General features: G+C 42.5%; 1 protein-coding gene across 3 annotated transcripts in view; it reads right to left on the reverse strand.

The window, feature by feature from the left end:
* The window catches only part of LOC135096490 (methenyltetrahydrofolate synthase domain-containing protein-like), a 21,302-nt gene extending 2,139 nt beyond the window's left edge, over nucleotides 1-19,163 (reverse strand). The window contains exons 1-11 of one of the 3 annotated variants that reach the window (XM_063998001.1): nucleotides 19,047-19,163; nucleotides 6,446-6,694; nucleotides 6,118-6,221; nucleotides 4,417-4,530; nucleotides 3,400-3,717; nucleotides 2,783-2,973; nucleotides 2,373-2,583; nucleotides 1,885-2,084; nucleotides 1,436-1,658; nucleotides 1,015-1,163; nucleotides 1-384 (exon numbers count right to left, since the gene is read on the reverse strand). The exon at nucleotides 1-384 is cut by the window's left edge and continues 2,139 nt beyond it. In XM_063998001.1, coding sequence (XP_063854071.1) covers nucleotides 90-384; nucleotides 1,015-1,163; nucleotides 1,436-1,658; nucleotides 1,885-2,084; nucleotides 2,373-2,583; nucleotides 2,783-2,973; nucleotides 3,400-3,717; nucleotides 4,417-4,530; nucleotides 6,118-6,221; nucleotides 6,446-6,488 — 1,848 coding nt within the window. In that variant the 5' untranslated portion in view covers nucleotides 6,489-6,694; nucleotides 19,047-19,163 and the 3' untranslated portion in view covers nucleotides 1-89. Of the gene's footprint in view, nucleotides 385-1,014; nucleotides 1,164-1,435; nucleotides 1,659-1,884; nucleotides 2,085-2,372; nucleotides 2,584-2,782; nucleotides 2,974-3,399; nucleotides 3,718-4,416; nucleotides 4,531-6,117; nucleotides 6,222-6,445; nucleotides 6,695-7,747; nucleotides 8,100-19,046 lie in introns of those variants that run through there. The other 2 variants (XM_063997999.1, XM_063998000.1) reach the window with 2 other exon arrangements.
* Nucleotides 19,164-19,306: the final 143 nt, after the last annotated feature.

Raw genomic sequence — 19,306 nt, forward strand, 5'->3', positions numbered from 1 at the left:
AACACACACGCACGCACACACAAACAAAACAAACACACAAAAGGAATAAAGAAAACAAACAAACCAAGCTACACCTAACCAAACCCAGCCTAAGCCAGCACACCACCACCACCACCACCATTGACAGCCTCCACACCACTGTCAACACCATCAAGGTCATCATCCTCGGCCACCACCACCACCACCTCCTCACCCCTGTCCTTGGCGCGTTCTACCACCACAGCCTGATCCTGCAGCTTGAGGCCCTCCAGCGCCACCAGGATGCGGGCACAGTCCTCAACGGGGCTGGTGAACCGCAGGAAGGCAAACCCACTCCTGCCTCGCCATGTGATGTCTGCTGGGTGCACCTCACGACTCTGCAGAGCCTCCTTCAGCTCCCGCACCCTGGGGGAGGGACGGGTGGTGGGTGAGGCTACGCAATGCAGTGAAAAGAAAAGCAGTATGCACAGACAACTATCATTTTCTCACTCAAGCAGGCTGTGGTGAGGAGGCTGCTTGCTGTGTGTGGGTGTGTTTGGTGCCTCTGCCAGCTGTCCTGCCCCCCCAACCCCCCCACCACCCCATACCTGCTGCCTCAACTCCCACCACTGGGCATCTGGCAACTAGCATTTCTCTACATTTATTCTGAATATGATTTAAGGCCAGGTGACGGTGATGGCTGGTCTTCATGTGGCACAACACCATTTTCTTTAGTGATTTCTTTCCTGTATCTCTCCTTTACTCCCTTTAAGACTTGCAGCAGCACCAAAGCAACACTGACCTACCAAAGCTGACAAACACACCAGCCAGTCCCTCCCTGCACCAGTCACAGCAGGTCACCGCGTCCCGTGTGACCACCGGCAGTGCCAAAGACCAGCGCAGGTCACCACCAGTGTAAGAAAACCAGTGTTCTCTGTGCACACACCCTTAAACCCTGCTAACTATATCTAGCTGGCAACAGAGAAAAGGCCAGTGCAAAGGAAGGACAGTACAGCAGGTTTCTCCCCACTCTCTCTCTCTCTCTCTCTCTCTCACCTGCAGGTTGGGGGCACCTTGCCAAGAAAGACAGCAAAAGTGATGGGTAATCTTGATTTCTTGGGGGCCGTGGGGGGCTTGCGGGGGATAGGGGGGTAGCCATAGCGGTGTGGAGGGTTGTCCTCGTCACCCCCCTCCTCGTAGTAGTACTGTTGGGGGAGATGTGATATTAGTAGTTGTAATAATGATAGTGGTAGTTGTAGTAGTGATAGCAGTGGTAGTAGTCATAGTAGTAGTAGTAGTAGTAGTAGACAAAAACAACCCAAACCCACTTAACTCAACGTACCCTCACCTAACTAAACCTAACTCACAAATTACCTCACTAATTTAACCACACCAAACCCACAAAACCTCACACAACTCATCACCTAACCTAACGTAACCCACACCACCCACCTCACCCCCCCAAGCCCCTACTAACCGGATCCCTGCCCTCTTCGTCAGTGCTGTCCTTCCTGTCCTTGGCTCTCTCCACCACAATAGGCTGTTCCTGCAGGGTAAGGCCAGACAGCTTATCCAGGACCTCCTCACACTCCTCCAATGGACCGCTGAACCGCAGGAAGGCGAATCCGTTGCGGCCACGCCAGGTGATGTCTGCAGGACGCACGCCGCGGGTCTGCAGGGCGTCCTTCAGCTCTCGCACTCTGTTGGGTTAGGTTAGGTTAGGGTAAAGTGGTATAGGTGACACACACACACACACACACACACACACACACACACACACACACACACACACACACACACACTTTACACTTTTCTCTCACACAAACATCCTCTCTTTATTTTCTATCAATGCACAAACAAACACCCTCTCTCTCTCTCTCTCTCTCTCTCTCTCTCTCTCTCTCTCTCTCTCTCTCACACACTTACCTACAAGCCGGAGGGACCTTGCCAAGAAATATAGCATAGGTGATCAGGAGACGAGGTTTCTTGAGGGATGACCCCCGACTTATCATTCTCATACCCCCCCCCTCGTCGTCCAGGTCTGCCGAGCCTAAACGGTCTGGTTCGTGGGTCGCCTCAACGGTGCGACGAACTATCCGGTTCTTCTTGCTGACATTGATGGTGACCTATGGAAAGATTAGGTTTGGTTTGGTTAGGTTAAGTTAGGTTAGGTTAAGTTAGGTTAGGTTAGGTTAAGTTAGGTTAGGTTAGGTTAGGTTAGGTTAGGTTAGGTTAGGTTTGGTTTACTTTCTCTCTCTCTCTCTCTCTCTTAGGTTAGGTTAGGTTCTCTCTCTCTCTCTCTCTCTCTTAGGTTAGGTTAGATTAGGTTAGGTTAGATTTACTTTCTCTCTCTCTCTCTCTCTCTCTCTCTCTCTCTCTCTCTCTCTCTCTCTCTCTCTCTCTCTCTCCCTCACCTGTATATTCTTTTGTCCTTTGCTTTCCTTCTCTTTCTCCTCCTCTTCTGAACTGTATCTTGTCCTTCCTCCTCCTCCTCCTCCTCGGCCCCTCCCCCTGCCTCCACCTCTACCCCTGCCCCCTCCCCTTCCTCTAGCACGCCCTCCCCCCCTCAGGTCCTCGGCAGTGGGTAGCTCCACACCCCCTGCTAGAGTCACATCCTTGCCCTGCCTGTAAAAGAGAGATGGATGTAAATATATGATAGATAGATAGATAGATAGATGAATAAGTTGATAGATGGGTGAATACATAGATTAATTAATGGTAGATATATAGTCTCTCTCTCTTTCTCTCTCTCTCTCTCACACACACACACATACTGCTGTCAACCCACCTCCACCCCATCCCCCACACCCCCCAAAACACTTACTCAGCCTCTCTCTCATACATCTGGCGCAGGACTGGTATCTGCCTGAACTTCTCTGGGGTAAGAAGGTCCCAATAGATTCCGAGGGGCTTGGGCAGTGTGTGCGTGACCTTGATGACCTCGCTGGGGGTCACGATGAAGTCCACAGGCAGGTCGTGTGGCCCAAACAGCTGGTGCGGGAGCTCGTCAAATACCTGTGTGTGTGGAGGGTGTTTCGGTTAGGTTAAAAGGTATTTACAGTTTTACAGATAATTAGTAGATTTAAAAGACAGGGAATCATAAACTTGGCTCATTTGTGTGAGTATACAGTTAAGATAAGTATATACGCATCTACAAACACACACACACACACACACACACACAAAAATAAAAAATAAAAATAAAATAAATAAATAAATAAAATGAAATAATAAAAAATACACTCACAGAAAAGAAAAGAAACACAAAAATAAATAAAGAAAGAAAAAAACAAAGAAAAAACAACAAAGGCACAAAGAAAAAACATGAAAAAAACATACACACACAAAAAAAAAATCAATAAAAACAAACAAATAATAAAAAAAACAAAGAAAACCACAAAACAAACACACACACACACACACACACACACACACACCCACCTGGCAATCATGCACAGTCGTCACCACACAGGTCTCGTCATTCACCGCCCCCACAGACCTCATCATCGCGTACTCCATGTCGGCAAACCCTTCCCCTTTGCCGATCCTTCTGCCCGTCACTGACACAGCCACTGACCCCAAGACTATGAGGTCAACCTTGGTGGTCATGTCAAGGCAAATAGGTGTAGAGTGTTTCTTGATTCCCTCCGTCTGGGCCATGATACGCAGGTTCTCCTTCCCCTCCACGCCCTGGCTGCTTAGGCGGTTAAATAGGCCACTGCGGAGTCTCGGAGTTGGCACCAGTAGGGTTTTGCCAGCCTGGGGGCATCATGGAGGCTTTGGTGGGGTTGGCTTTGTGGGGTGAGGTCGGGTGAGGTGGTTTGGGTGGGGTGCTTGGTTAGGTTAGGTTAGGTTTGGTTGGGTTAGGTTTGGTTTGGTTTGGTTGGGTTAGGTTTGGTTAGGTTTGGTTCGGTTAGGTTAGGTTTGGTTGGGTTTGGTTTGGTTAGGTTAGGTTGGGTTAGGTTAGATTAGGTTGGGCTGGGTTGGCAAGGTGAGGTTAGGTTAGGTTAGATTAGGTTAGGTTAGGTTGGGTTAGGTTAGGTTAGGTTAGGTTAGGTTGGGTTAGGTTAGGTTGGGCTGGGTTGGGTTGGTTTCATGAGGTTAAAGAAATACAGCAATGACTGACCAAGCTGTGTGTGAAGGGACCACACACACACACACACACACTTTACAATCTTCACTCAATCCTGTAAAAATTCAATTAGGTTAGAACTAGGTAACAAAACACACACACACACACACACACTCTTCTTTCTCTCTCTCTCTCTCTCTCTCTCTCTCTCTCTCTCTCTCTCTCTCTCTGTCCTCTTCTTCCTCTTCTCATCTCTCCTCACTTCTCATCTCTCTTTTCTCCTCTTCCTCTTTCCCCTCTCCTCTTCTTTCTCCTACCCTCCTTTTCCTCTCCTCTCTCCCTGCCCACTACCCCCAACACACACACACACACACGCACAGACTCACCTCCAGGGTCAAGAAGCGCACCTCCTCCTGTGGCTTGTCAGGGTTCACCTTCACTGTGTGGGCTGCCTGGAAGCACTGCAGCCCACACACCCTCTGCCCTGCCTGCCCCGCACCCTGCCATGCCGAGACACCTTGCGTTAGGTTATGGGAGTGGTGGTGGTGGATGAGAGGAGAGAAGGAGAGACAGGAGAGGGAAACACAGTCAAATAACACTGAGAGAGAGAGAGAGAGAGAGAGAGAGGTGACATGAACAGAGTGAAGGATAAGGCAGTGCTGGACAGGGAGAATTGACATATGAGAGACATTAGCAGACAAGGGAGGGAGATGAGAGGGTAATGGGAGGAAGATGAGAGGGAAGTCCGCACACATCCCTCCCTTGTTAACCACTGGGGTGAGGCAACACATCCAGGGACAAGGAAAACCCGTGAGGAGTTAGTGCCATCCTTAAGAGCACTCCCCGAGCTCCCAAAGTCTTGCTGACGCCAATTAACTATAAAAAAATAAATAAATAAATAAATAAATAAATAAATAAATAAAAAAAACAATGAGCACAGGTAGGCTGCTTCTCAGTGCCGCCTCAAAGCTGGAGTCATTCGGGGCGAGCTGCTGAGTGTGGCCGGTTAGTTGTCACCAGCAGGACCAATTGGTGACTACAAATACTTGCAGCTGCTGAAGTCAAACATGTTCTAATTTGTTCATCGGCAGCGATTCTGTGGTGACGCGGCCTGGTCACTGCTACTGGTGGGTCCGCAGTGGCTGGCGTGGCCTTGTAGTGACGCAGTGACCACCGGCGAGTCATGGCGAGCGTTTTCCCGCGTGTGGAATGTGACAGACAAGTTTTGAGGCAGTCAGTGATGGAGTCATTAGATTTTTGGACATTTATAGAAAGCATGAAGGCTTGTGGCTGACAATGAAAACCACGTGAAGAGAAATGCGATGCACCACAATTTGGTCTTGCAGAGATGCTGTTGTCATGACATTAATTTTTGTGGTGTTATCCCGTGAAGCAACAGTCACTTCACTGAACCAACACACACGACACTGATGCAGCCAGCTGGGTGTTGTGCAGTCATTGCCCTCAGTGATTCCCTTCTGGCACCCACTCCCATGCTTCTTTTGAGTTCCAAATTTATCAAACAGTTTTCCTCCCATCATCTTGACACCTGGCGACACCCTTGACACGTCCACACTGCACAAGAGGCACGGGACCACTGGACTGCTGCACGGGCGGGTAGTCGAGCTGCCCCGTATGACTGTGGCTTTAAGAACTTCCCCTGAGGCCCCAAACCCTTGTTAAGTCGACAGAAACTGCACGCAAACAGCTACAAACATTTCCCAATTAACTACAGAAATAAAGAGAAAAAAATGATATGCAAAGATGGGCTGCCTCTCGATGCACTGTTTAGATCCGTGGTCGACACCAATACACAGAAAAGCGAAGCCGGGGGAAACCGAAAACGAGGCACAGCTGTACATAGGCATAAAACAAAGAGTAGTTCCCCTTCCCATACGCAGAGCAACAGAAAACGTAAATAGATAAACAAAACAGTGATACAGCTGACCAATAGACAACTTCAAGGCCACATGAGATAGTGAGAGAAAGAGATAAACACAACCTTGGCACACCCATTCAACACAACTAGACAGACAAACACAACCAGACAAACAAACACAATCAAACAAATACACACACACACACACCTTGAAGTTTGGGATGCGGTTGTTGACAGGCCTCGGGAAATCAGCCAGATTATTTTCTTCTATATAATCCCAAACCTTCTCTCTGATGTAATGTTTGCTGAGGGCTGAGAGAGAGAGAGAGAGAGAGAGAGAGAGAGAGAGAGAGAGAGAGAGAGAGAGAGAGAGAGAGAGAGAGAGAGAGAGAGAGAGAATCATAAACATATTTTCATCATCATAATAATAATAATAATAATAATAATAATAATAATAATAATAATAATAATAATAACAACAATAATAATAAACATTCTTATATTCAAAAAAAGAACCAAAGTATTAGTTCACTTACTGGGAACATCAGCAATCTCTATTCCTGCTTTGGATCGAAACATTCTGGTGTGTGTGTGTGTGCGTGTGTGTGTGTGTGTTGAAGGCTTCCTCTCCCAACTCTTCCACTTTCTCTTCTTCCTTCCTTTCTTTTTTTTTTTCTCTCTTAATAAACACCTCTTTCTTGTTGCTGCTGCTGCTGGTGTGTTATTGTTGTTATTTCTCCTCGTCTCCTTTTCTTCTTTTTATCCTTTATTGTTTACTCTTGAATCTGGAATATAAGAATTACATATAATTACACAGACACACAGGCCACAGCGAGGTGATCTAGGACTACTAAGGTGACACAAGAAAGAGGCAGCGAAGTGGAAGAAGGTTCTCTCCCCACCCTCCACCCCCTCCAGTATAATCCGTACAGGAAACAGATCACAAATACAGTGGAACCTCGGTTACCAAACACCTCCCTCGGTTTTCCAACACAATTCTGAAGTAGTTGGTGGTTGGGTTGCAGTACCATAATGCAGGTTTACAGCGAGCTTACTTGATTGCAAACATGAAAGGGGATGGCAAAAGATGGTGTTTATTACTAATTTACTGTTTCTATATTTACCTTGTTTTTATGTATTTGGAGGAGAGAGTGTTAGGCAGCAATTCAGTCTTTGAAATACGGTCAATGTGATCCCTTTGAAAAGCCTCGATGTAAACAAACAGTTTTAGACGCTTAGGAGTCATCCGGAGGCACCTGCGGCTCTCCCCAGTGCCATCACTATGACACAACTGCATTTTTCCACTAGCTTTTCCCAGCAGCAGCGTTGTGATCACCTTCATTTTGACGGTGAGTGGGTTGTTCCCTTCTGTGGCTTTCTGTGAGGCTTCCGTCACTAGAGCACTGGCAAAGAGAATGCCTGCATGGTCTGAGCAGCCTCTTCTGATGATTCATTCAATACATTCCTTCTGAATAAATAATTTGTCAGCTGGAGATGAAGCCATCTTGGTGTCTGGCAACGGATTAATGCATTTGACATTGGTTCGTAAATGGAAAATACTTTTAGTTTTCAAACATTGCTGATATCAAACAGCATTTAAGAAGGAATTAAGTTCTATAACCAAGGCTCCACTGCGTTACCTCACGTGCTTACACTAGGAAAAACATGGAGAGAGAGAGAGAGAGAGAGAGAGAGAGAGAGAGAGAGAGAGAGAGAGAGAGAGAGAGAGAGAGAGAGAGAGAGAGAGAGAGAGAGAAACTTTAAATAAGACAAACAAACAGATAGACAAACAAACAATAACAGATAAACAGAGATAAAGGCAAATAAACACATTGTACCTTGAAACACGTGGAAAATTAACTTGCCTGCTGCCAGAACCACCACCATTACAAGATATAACAGACCAGCCCTCCACTGCCTTATAACGGAGTGCCCTGCTGTGATTAGAAGGCTGGGCTGACAAAAACGTGCAAAACCTGCGAGTATGTTAACCAAGCAGCGAGTGAGAGAGAGAGTGAGAGAGAGTGAATCAGTCTAGCAGTGTTGCCATATCGTAGTGAGAGAATCAGTCTAGCAGTGTTGCCATATCGTAGTGAGAGAATCAGTCTAGCAGTGTTGCCATATCGTAGTGAGAGAATCAGTCTAGCAGTGTTGCCATATCGTAGTGAGAGAATGTCTAGCAGTGTTGCCATATCGTAGTGTGCTCTTCTACCTTACTACTACTACTACTACTACTACTACTACTACTACTGCTACTACTGGTGCTGCTGGTGGTGCTAGAAAGACACAACACTATATAAACATACAGGAAGGCTACTAAATCAATAATATACACACACACACAAATAAGGTAGATAATTTGTGGGGATAAATATCTCTCATTACTTCTACTACTGTAATTATAAAAGTCTCTCAACTTACCATGTTTTGTCTCCTCTCTCTCTCTCTCTCTCTCTAATCTTCCTCCTCCTCCTCTCCATCTATCTGTAATTCTGTCTCTTATCACCACCACCACGACCACCACCACCACCACCACCACCTTATCTGCAGACTATTCAAGTGGTTTTATCTTAACTACTTTTGTTGTATCCAAGTAACTACTACTACTACTACTACTGGGTGTGATGGTGGTGCCACTATTACTATTACTACTACTACTACTATTATTTTTATGTATATTACTATTACTATAATGAAAAATAAATAAATAAATGATAAATAAAAATGCTGCTACTACTACTACTATTACTACTACAACTATTACACCTTTCCTTTCTCCTCCTCTTCTTCTTCTACCACCTATTATTATCTCTCTTCCTTTCTTTCCATTACTACTATTACTACTACTATTACTACTGCTACTGTTACACACACACACACACACACAGATACAGACTTAGACAGACAGATAGACAAACAGACAGACAGACTGCTTACTCATTTAATATATCTGATAACTTAAACTGGTTAATTCTCTCTCTCTCTCTCTCTCTCTCTCTCTCTCTCTCTCTCTCTCTCTCTCTCTCTCTCTAAAGGGAAAAAATACAATATTTTTAACTAATTGTTTATATAAAAGTAAAAATAGATAATAAGTGGCAAAATGTGTGTAATCTTTATATTATTATTATCATTATTATTATTATTATTATTATTATTGTCATGTTCCTTTACCAAAAACCAAACGTGTGCTTGAATAAAACATTATTAAAGGTATAGAGTGTGTACGTGCGTGTCACACAATACAAATACTCAATAACACACAACATTCTTAAAAGTATAGTGTGTGTACGTGCGTGTGTCATACAGTACTAATACTCAATAATAACTGGTGACCCCTGGTGGTGAGGTGCCAGACAACCCATGGACAGCCAGAGCCCACCCCCTCCCCCTGTGGCTGCCCCTTGGTGCCCCGTCCCTGGTGGTGAGGTGCCAGACAACCCATGGACAGCCAGAGCCCACCCCCTCCCCCTGTGGCTGCCCCTTGGTGCCCCGTCCCTGCCACCACTCACAGTGACACCTTCACTTGCCCCACGGCCTCACCCAACAACTCAACTGAGACCAAATTGCAAAATGTGTCTTTTTCATTGTTAACTTTCTTGTGGATACTTGTAAAGACTTGACACACTACTGCTGCTGCTACACTGCACGTACACAACTACACACGTTTCATCTATTAACTAAAGAAATGAAGGAAAAAAGAGGTGGTGCACTCTGTAAGCTTGACAGTCACCCGCCACTAATGAGGACACAAGTGAACACAAACGCGATGCAAGCTGACCACCACCTGCAGCACGTCTCAACACCGTCACTACAACAAACACAATCTTATGAACCCCACACACACTTTTACAATCTGCAGTGAAAGCAAGCTAGTACCCAGCTGCTCCAACCATTAATTAACAACACCCACAACCTCGCAAAAAATAATAAACTAAAACTACATCTACGTGGTTACAAACACTTTATCTAAAAAAAAAAAAAAAAAAAAAAAAAAAAAAAAAAAAAAAAAAAAAAAAAAGAGTACAGGTGAACTGATTCCCACTCTGTCACCTGTTTGAATCTGTGGCCGCCAGAAGTGAAGCTGTAAGTGACGAGGGACGGCTGGACTTACATTAAACTTTAGTCATTAACTGTACGAAAGTGTGTGTGTGTGTGTGTGTGTGTGTGTGTGTGTGTGTGTGTGTGTGTGTGTGTGTGTGTGTGTGTGTGTGTGTGTGTGTTGTGCAATGCAAATAAGAATACATACATTAGCTGCACCTTAGCATAAACACACCACACAGATAGGAGAGAGAGAGAGAGAGAGAGAGAGAGAGAGAGAGAGAGAGAGAGAGAGAGAGAGAGAGAGAGAGAGAGAGAGAGAGAGAGAGAGAGAGAGAGAGAGAGAGAGAGAGGAACATCAAATACAACAACAACAAATGCTAACAACATCAACACTACCACTGGCATTTGAAGTTTCCCTAATTACAAACGACTCAAAAGCAATTATTTGTGTTTGTACAGCCACCTCTGAAGACAGCGGATGATGTCGTCTTCACCCACTCCTATTTCTCTCATCAATGACCTCCATATTTGTCACTAAGGCTCTTGAGACTCTCCAAACTGCCTTTACTCCTTTGAATTAAGCCTTACTGCATTGAAAGATTTGATACAGTACTTACATGAATACTTACAATACACAAACACTTAATAACACCAGCCTTACCAATGCTCACTACAAAATATACTTAACACTTACTTAATGCTTCACTACATCATGTACAGTAAAATCCCTCTCATCCGGCATTCGAGTATCCGGTACATTTTTCCCCGAGCCTTAAAATCAATAAAAAATCAATGTGTACTCATAAAATCGATTAAAATTCCCGCGCGAGGCATACTTTGTCCCCTCGCCACCAGAGCGCACTGCTTCGCGCCACCCGCGGCCCACTGCACTGTGTTTACTCAGTGACTCAGTCCCGCGTGTGCACTGTTTATCGCCTGACGCCTTCATCATGCCTAAAGTTGTAGAAAAGAGAAGCGTGTTGTGCTTACACTTAAGCAGAAGGTAGACATTTGTCGACGATTGGAGAGAGGTGAAAGCAGACAGCAACTGATGGCGGAATATGGCGTGGGCTCATCAACTATTTATAACATTAAATCCCAAACGAAAAAGTTGCGGGATTACATGAAAGCCACCGACATCCCAAAGGCAGCGGAAAATCGTGACACACTGCAGTATCATCGTGGTGAAATGATGGACAAAGTGTTATACGAGTGGTTCAGCTTGAAAAGATCAGAAGGAGTCACAATTACAGGCCCAATGCTACAACTGTGTGTTGGTGAGTGTGAGGTGGCAGCGCGGGTGGCGACGCGCGGCACGGCGATCAGCTGATCTTTGTTATGGTAAGATGCGTGAGTGTAGGCTGGTGATTGTGGGCATAATTTCACTTCTATTCAAGTATCCGGCATGTCGGCGGTCCCGTTGATGCCGGATAAGAGGGATTTTACTGTAAACGAACAAAATATAAATTACATAAATAAGAAAGAAAACAAACAAATAAATAACAATAACACTAGATAAATGAACAAAAACGACACGTAATATAAATCGATAAGACGAAACAAATGCACATATATGAAAAAATGCGTAAAAATAAAAATAAATAAATAAATATATATATATATAAAAGATAATTGAGCCTAACCTCGCAGAATCCTACCAACTTTCCTCTCCCACTACCCCCCCACACCCTTATCATCTCACTTTAGCACAAAACAGAACCATCAACTCTTCTTTCTATCACCATTGTCACTCCTACTCCCCCCCACCGCCCGTCACTCCTTCCCAATGCCCTTCCTCCACCAGGGTACCCCCAGGCGTCCCACGCGGCCAATATCAACAGTCAAAGAATCAGTAGGTGTCCCTGCGGCAGCTTCCCGACTGGCCCTGTACGCTGTGTGGCTTAAGGTAGACTGCTGTAGCCTTGTCTTGCTCCTACACACAGCGACTTGTACCAGTGACTTGACCTGATCCAGTTTTCTTTGCTTCTCCTCCTCTTCCCTCTTCTTGTTCTCCTTCCTTCGACGAGACTGTTCCATCCGTCTGGCGTCTTTTTGCTGGAACTGTTCGATCTTCTTTTGTGTTTCCTTGCGTTGGTCTCTTTGGCTCGTCTCTCCTTCTTTTGTTTGTTTGTGTGTGTTTTGTTTCTTGTTTTCTCTGTATTTCCTTATTTGTTCTTTGATTATCTCTCTTTCTTTTTGAGTGTATTCGTTTTTCTTTTCCTTTATTCTTATTTCTCTTTCTCCTTCCTCTTCAGTTTTCTTTGCGTTTATTCCTTCTGTTTTATCACTTTCTCCTTGCTTTTCCTTCCATTTCTTCATTTCGCCAAACCTCCATTCCCTCTCTTTCATCAATTTTTTCTCTTTCCTCTCTTTCTCTAACCTTTCTTCTCTCTCCCTCTGTCTACTCTCTCTTGCAGCTTCCTCTATCTCCTCTCTTCTCCTCCTCTCCTTCTCTTCCTTCCACCTTTTCATTTTCTCCCGCCATTTCCTCCTTTCGTTCAAAAATTCTCTGTAATTTTTCGTATGTTCGTAAACTTCCCGCCGTGTTTTGAAATTGAAGAGTTTTTCGAATTCCGCGTTTTGTTCATTTCCCTGAGTTTTGTGGAAAGTCTGCAGGAAAAACGCGTGGTCCTTTATGTCCCAGGAGTGAAAGAACCTTGGGGCGAGTTCCGTTTGTTTGTCGTTTGTGTTCAGCGTCTGTTTTTCGCTGACGCTTCGGTTTTTTTCGTACGTTTTTCGCTGATATGGTGTGTTTTCCTGTTTGTTTCCCTTAGCCGTTATTTCCCCCTGCATTTTCCCTTCAAGTTTTCCTCTTCTATCTTGCGTTACGGTTAAAATGCTTCGTTTACTTAAATTTTTTTGTTCTTTGTCTGGGCGAGTTTCTTGTTCCCTTTCTGTTAACCGTGTTTGTTCTCCGGTGTCTTGGGAGCTGCTACACCTTCGCTCACCTTCATTTTCATCATCCCTATAGCCAGTAATATCACACCTTCTGTCATTTTCACTTGTCACTGGCTGCATAACTTCACTTTCCTCACTCTCGTTGTCCCGCTCATCTTCACGTGTTTGCAGGTCAAGAAGTTCATAATTTTCATCATTTTTCCCACTACGTTCATTTTCACAGTCTTTTTCATCATTTTCACCATCGTTTTCATCACTTTCCCCACCCCCTTCACCTTCATCATCTTCACTATACTGCAGATACCATTTTCTCAATTCACTTTCACTGCGAGGCCGAGGACAGACACTCTTCCCATAGTCACCTTCACCATCATCTTCACTACACTGCAGGTGCCATTTTCTCATTTCACCTTCACTGCATTTCAAATTAACACATTCATTCATCTCATTTTCACTCAGGATATTACGAGAGGCATTTTCATCTTCACTCTCACCATGACTCAAGCCACTGCACATTCTATCACCTTCACTGGGGTAAGAATAGCCATGATTCTCACTTTCAGCCTCACTTTCACCATATGTTACACTACGGCACCCTTTCACTTCATATTCACCATAATCTGCACTATGACACTTTCTTTCACCTTCACTAGGGGAAAACTCGATTCCTTTACTGTCTTTCCTTATCTTCGTTTTTCTTGCAATGTTCTCCCCTCTATCTCTCTCTCTCAAACTTCCTCCCCTTCTCCACGTCTCTAAATCTTCCTTCAGTCTCCCCTCCTCAATTTCCAGCCTTTCAAATTCCCTCATCCCGTTTTCCTTGAGGTAAAGAAAACGAGCGTGAATCCAAGCGACGCGACTGGTCACCTCGCCAGCCAATAGCGTCGCTCCGTCTGTTGTTTGTGTTTTGATTTGTTTAATATTTTTTTCCAAGTTGTTGATTTCGTCGGATAAAGATTTGATTTGAGACTTGAGGTGTGTGTGCGTTTGTGTGTGTGTTTGTTGGGCCATGTCTGTGTGTGTGTGTGTGTGTGTTTCCCAATTTTCTCTCTTCCGTTTTCTAATCTGTACAAAATTTCACCTTTTTTTGTTTTCTTCTTCCTTCTTTCTCTATTTATTGTGCTAATGTTTTTTTTTTGTCTATTTTATCTTATTCTTCTACTTTTTCCTCCATTTTCTTTTCTTATTTTTTTTTTTTGTAGTTATTTTCTTTCTATTTTTCTAATTTCTTTCATTTCTTCTTTCCTTTCTCGTTTCCTTTTCTTTCTTCTTTTTCTTCTTCCTCCTTCTGTATTTCTTGCATCTATGGTAATTTTTCTAATTTATTAATATATTTTCTACTTGTCCTTTTATTTTCTTCTTTTCCCCTTCTCTCTTTTCTTTTTCTTCTTTTTTTTTCTTCTTCCTCTTCTCTTTTATTTTCTTTCTTTTCCTTTTCTTTCTTCCTTTTTCTCCTTTACTTTTCTATTTTTTTCTTTCCTCCTCCTTTTTTCTCTTCTATTCCCCTTTTCCTCCTTTTGTTTCTTCCTGTTTTTCCTCTTCTATTTTCTTTTTTCTCTTCTTCCACTTTTTTCTATTCCTTTTCTTTTTCTTCTTTCCTTTCCTCCTCTTCCTATTCTCTTTTGTATTTCTGTTCTTTTCTCTTCCTCCTCTTCTCTCCTCTATTTCATTTTCTTCTTTTCTTCCTTATATTTTTCTTTTTCTCTTCTTCCTCTTCTTTCTGTTTTCTCCTTCTCCCTCTCTTCCTCTTCTTGTAGTTCTTCTTTATTTAATTTCTTTCCTGATCACTTTTCAATCACTATCACTTCACTATCACTGCACACAAGACTTCATAGTGATGACACCTCACCTTCACTACAGTCATAGTTCATCACCATCATTATCACTTGTATCATCTTGTCAGTCATCACCATCACCTCATTTTCAGGACAGTAATATGATGGTGTTATGATTGTATTCACCTAAAAAAAAAAAATAATCAACACTATTTTCATTATTATTATTATTTAGTAAGCGAATTTTTTTACGTCTTTCGTTCTCAGGGTGACGAAACTCCGCAAATGGATTTACGGCACACCCAGAACAGAGGTACGTACAGCGGGTGCGTTTGGAGGTGCACCCCACACACCGGCAGAGCACAATGTCTCTCACCTGGGCTCCACCACCTGTTTAAATAGTACACAGTATTTCATCGCCTGTTGTAAATATGTGTCCAATGCAATGTTTATCTATCTTTTTTCTGTAGGAGGGACACCAGCCAAAAAAATAAAATAAATAAATGAATAAATAAGTAAAATAAATTGAAAAGCAAAGCCCACAGAGATGCCAGTCCCCGAACAACGCCAGGGTTTTGTCTCAGGCAGCAATGCATCACGTGTTGGAACATTACAGTACTGCAATATTGTACACTTTGCTCATTTGTGAAGGGTTGTATATGTAAACTGACTTCTAGCTGACTTTCCAACTGGTCAGCTGGTTCTCTCCTATCAAATTTCACTCAAATATTATTATTTTTTTAATCAATACAACTGTACAAAGTTATATTTTCCCCGTATTTCATGCAATTCATTCAAATATTATTGTTTTTAAATTAATATACTTGTACAGTTATATTTCCCCACATCTCAAGTGAAGTTTTTAAAATCCTGAAAATCCTTGACAAGTGGCACCCCAGGAGAGGGAAGGTCCACTCGGGATGCAGGACACGTGCTTTAAACACAGGACATCTGGTCAACCCGCCGTTGAAAATTAAGTCTGTCATTGTGTTCACTATTATCACTATCACCTTCTTAAAATAAATAGATAAATAAATAAATAAATAAAAAAATAGTAATAATAACAATAATAATAACAACACATTCTCCTTTTCTTTTTCTCTTACTCTATTGAAAATTAAAATGTGTCGCTGTCTTCACTACCACTATCACTATCACCATGGAAATAAATAAATGAACAAATAAATGAATAATAATGAATAATAATAATAAATCTGCATAATTTTTCTTTCTTTTTCATGTTGTGCTGAAAACTTAACACATTGAACCAGCAAACTCCACCATTTTACAATAAACAAATAAACAAATAAATAAATAAATAAATAATAGCAAATGAAAATATAAATACAAAATAAGGCAACCCATTCACAAATACTATACAAAAATAAATAAATAAATAAATAAATAAATAAATAAAAACAAAAAGGACTTAAAATTGAACAAATGCAGTTTACAGGATATTTTTAACCTTTCCTCTATTGCCCATGATGCTGCTACTACTGCTGCTACTACTACTACTACTACTACTACTACTACTACTACTACTACTACTACTGACAAACCATCTCTTCTTTTTTTCGTCATATTTTTTAGGTCAGTCTCTCAAAAATAAAAACTACTACTACTACTACTATTACTACTGACACAAACCCTTACTACTACTACTACTACTACTACTACTATCACGTCCATGTCACACACAAGCACGAACCTCACAAGTCGTGCAGAAAGGTTTGGAGATCTTGCCGTTAACGTAAAAAAATTGTGGGGTATGCATCTAGTGTGGCTGTAATTGGACTTGTGAGTGCGGAGAAATTTGGTGTTTTTTTAAGTCCAGCGAGCTCCGCACCAGTCAAGAGTAAACAAACGATTTTTTGTTTATAAGTTGGATTTGTGGGTGGTGGCATATTAGAGTTTCGTGGTATCTATAGAGCTAATACTTTTGGGACTGGCATCTCAGTGGGCTTCTTTTATATTTTTTTATGCTGGATATTTAATGCCCTTGGCCAGTACCCTTCCTACATAAAAAGAAAAAAAGAAAGAAACCTAAAGGTGCGTTCTTCTCAGTTCTGGCATCTCAGTGGGCTTTTTTTTTTTTTATTTTATGCTGGATATTTAAAGCCCTTGGCCAGTACCCTTCCTACATAAAAAGAAAAAAAGAAAGAAACTTAAAGGTGCGTTCTTCTCAGTTCTGGCATCTCAGTGGGCTTCTTTTATATTTTTTTATGCTGGATATTTAAAGCCCTTGGCCAGTACCCTTCCTACATAAAAAGAAAAAAAGAAAGAAATCTAAAGGTGCGTTCTTCTCAGTTCTGGCATCTCAGTGAGCTTCTTTTAATTTTATGCTAGATATTTAATGCCCTTGGCCAGTACCCTTCCTACATAAAAAGAAAAAAAGAAAGAAAAAAAAAAGCTGATCCTTCCAATGACGCGGTGCCACTCGTGAGGACATTCCTGCGGCCGCCAATTACAATTTTCCACAGTGCGCTCTGTTACACTTTTCACTCGTTTTAGAGACACGTTAGGCGTTCTGACCGAGGCTTGCTGTCATTTGTTAATATGGCTACCCAGCGGAGGGAGGTGAAGCAAGCAGTGCAAGGTGAAGCATGGAAAAAAGTGACGAGATATTTAACAAAGGCAATGGTGAAGACGTGATATACAGACGGAACGAAGAGGTGCCATGTGTTTATTAAGGAAGCCGCCAAGCTGTACCCACCCCCATCACCCTGAGAGTGTCCACACCACACCACTAAGGCACGGCAGTATCATTTTTTTGGTGCGTCAGGTTAGGTTAGGTTAGGTTAGGTTATGTTAGGTTAGGTTAAGTTAGGTTAGGTTAGGTTATGCTTGGTTAGGTTAAGTTAGGTTAGGTTAGGTTAGGTTAGGTTAGGTTATGCTAGGTTAGGTTAGGTTAGGTTAGGTTAGGTTATGCTAGGTTAGGTTAGGTTAGGTTATGCTAGGTTAGGTTAGGTTAGGTTAGGTTAGGTTAGGTTAGGTTATTTAGTTAGGTTAGGTTAGGTTAGGTTAGGTTATGCTAGGTTAAGTTAGGTTATGCTAGGTTAAGTCAGATTAGGTTAGGCTTGAGGTATGTTAGGTTAAGTTATGCTAGGTTAGATTAGGTTAGGTTATGCTAGATTAGGTAAGGTTATGCTAGATTAGGTTAGGTTATGCTGGATTAGGTTAGATTAAATTAAATTAGGTTTGGTTAGGTCATGCTGGGTTAGGTTAGGCTAGGTTAGGTTAACGTCCTAGTGGGGAGGTTAGGTTAGGTTAGGTTAGGCTAGGTTAGGCTAGGTTAGGTTAGGCTAGGTTAGGTTAGGCTAGGTTAGGTTAGGTTAGGCTAGGCTAGGTTAGGTTAGGTTAGGTTAGGCTAGGTTAGGTTAACGTCCTAGTGGGGAGGGCTGGCTAGTGGTGGAGTCTAGAGGCTAGCATAGGTTAAGAGAATTTGAAATATTAAGGTACATTTGCTTAGATTTTTAAACACTCATATTTCACCTATTTTTCATCCCACCCCCCCGAACACCCCGATTCCTCTTATTTGAGTGGTTGAGGGAGGGATGAGAGAGATGGACTTACTAAGAAATATCACTAATTCTACTACTATTACTGACAAACCCATCTTTACTACTACTACTACTACTACTACTGACACGATCCCATCCTTACTACTGCTACTATTACTACTACCCCACCATCACTACCCGTTTGATTCCTGTCCCGCGCAATGACTCACGCAGCTAAATATATAACCTAACCATCTGTCCTCCTATTCGCTCACTTTCACGGCCTATTGTCAATTTCAAAGGCTAAATATTACACCTAGACTCCCCACCAGCCCTGCATAGGCCTTCTGGACCCGACATAGGCTTAGAAATTATAAAAAGAGACAATACACAATCTCATTTTCAGTCATGATTTCAGCACTTTCTTCTCATTCTCACGGCCTAACGTCACTTTCCAGGCGTAAATGAAATCACAAAATCTCCATTCCACCTCCCCATAGGCCTGAAAATCCCGAAATAGGCCTAGAAATCTAAATAATACGCAGGTTTTCAGGTACACGCCGCTTTTTGCCTTATTTTTAGATTTTTACTGCACTTCCGTGTTTCTTATGGCCTAAAATAATCACCTAGGCCTATATGCAATTACCAGCAGGGACAGAATCATCAATATTGGGTTAGGAAACTCAAAATAGGCCGGGTTTCAGAAATTTTGCTTCCTTCCTTCAAGTCGCCACAGACCCCTGCCTGAGACTCAAGGGTGTTAGTATTTCCCTTATTGCTGGTGTTCCCTCACTTTTATTTAGCAATGTCCCGGTGTCTGAATATTCTGTGATGGCAGATGAGCATTCGCACGTAATCTGGAGCATTGACAAGGTTGTAATAGATGTGAAAACCGAAAAAAATGCGAAAAGATGTCTTACCTTCCCCTCCCTGCCAGGCTTTTGAGGGATCACGTGTATAAATGTTCTCAAAATAGACTTGACTTATTTTTATTTTTGTTCACTTTTCCTTGAATAAAGTTATGAGTTTTTTTGTGTTATATCATCTGCTACATAATTCTTTATGTGAAAGAATATTAGAGAATGAATAATTGACTTTATATATAAAGGTCCTTCAAAACGGATGCTTGTCGCATTTTTGGTTTACTTTTAAATTTAGATAAATAACACACACACACACA

The sequence above is a fragment of the Scylla paramamosain genome, unplaced genomic scaffold, assembly GCF_035594125.1.
Source record: "Scylla paramamosain isolate STU-SP2022 unplaced genomic scaffold, ASM3559412v1 Contig4, whole genome shotgun sequence".
Taxonomy (NCBI): Eukaryota; Metazoa; Arthropoda; class Malacostraca; order Decapoda; family Portunidae; genus Scylla; species Scylla paramamosain.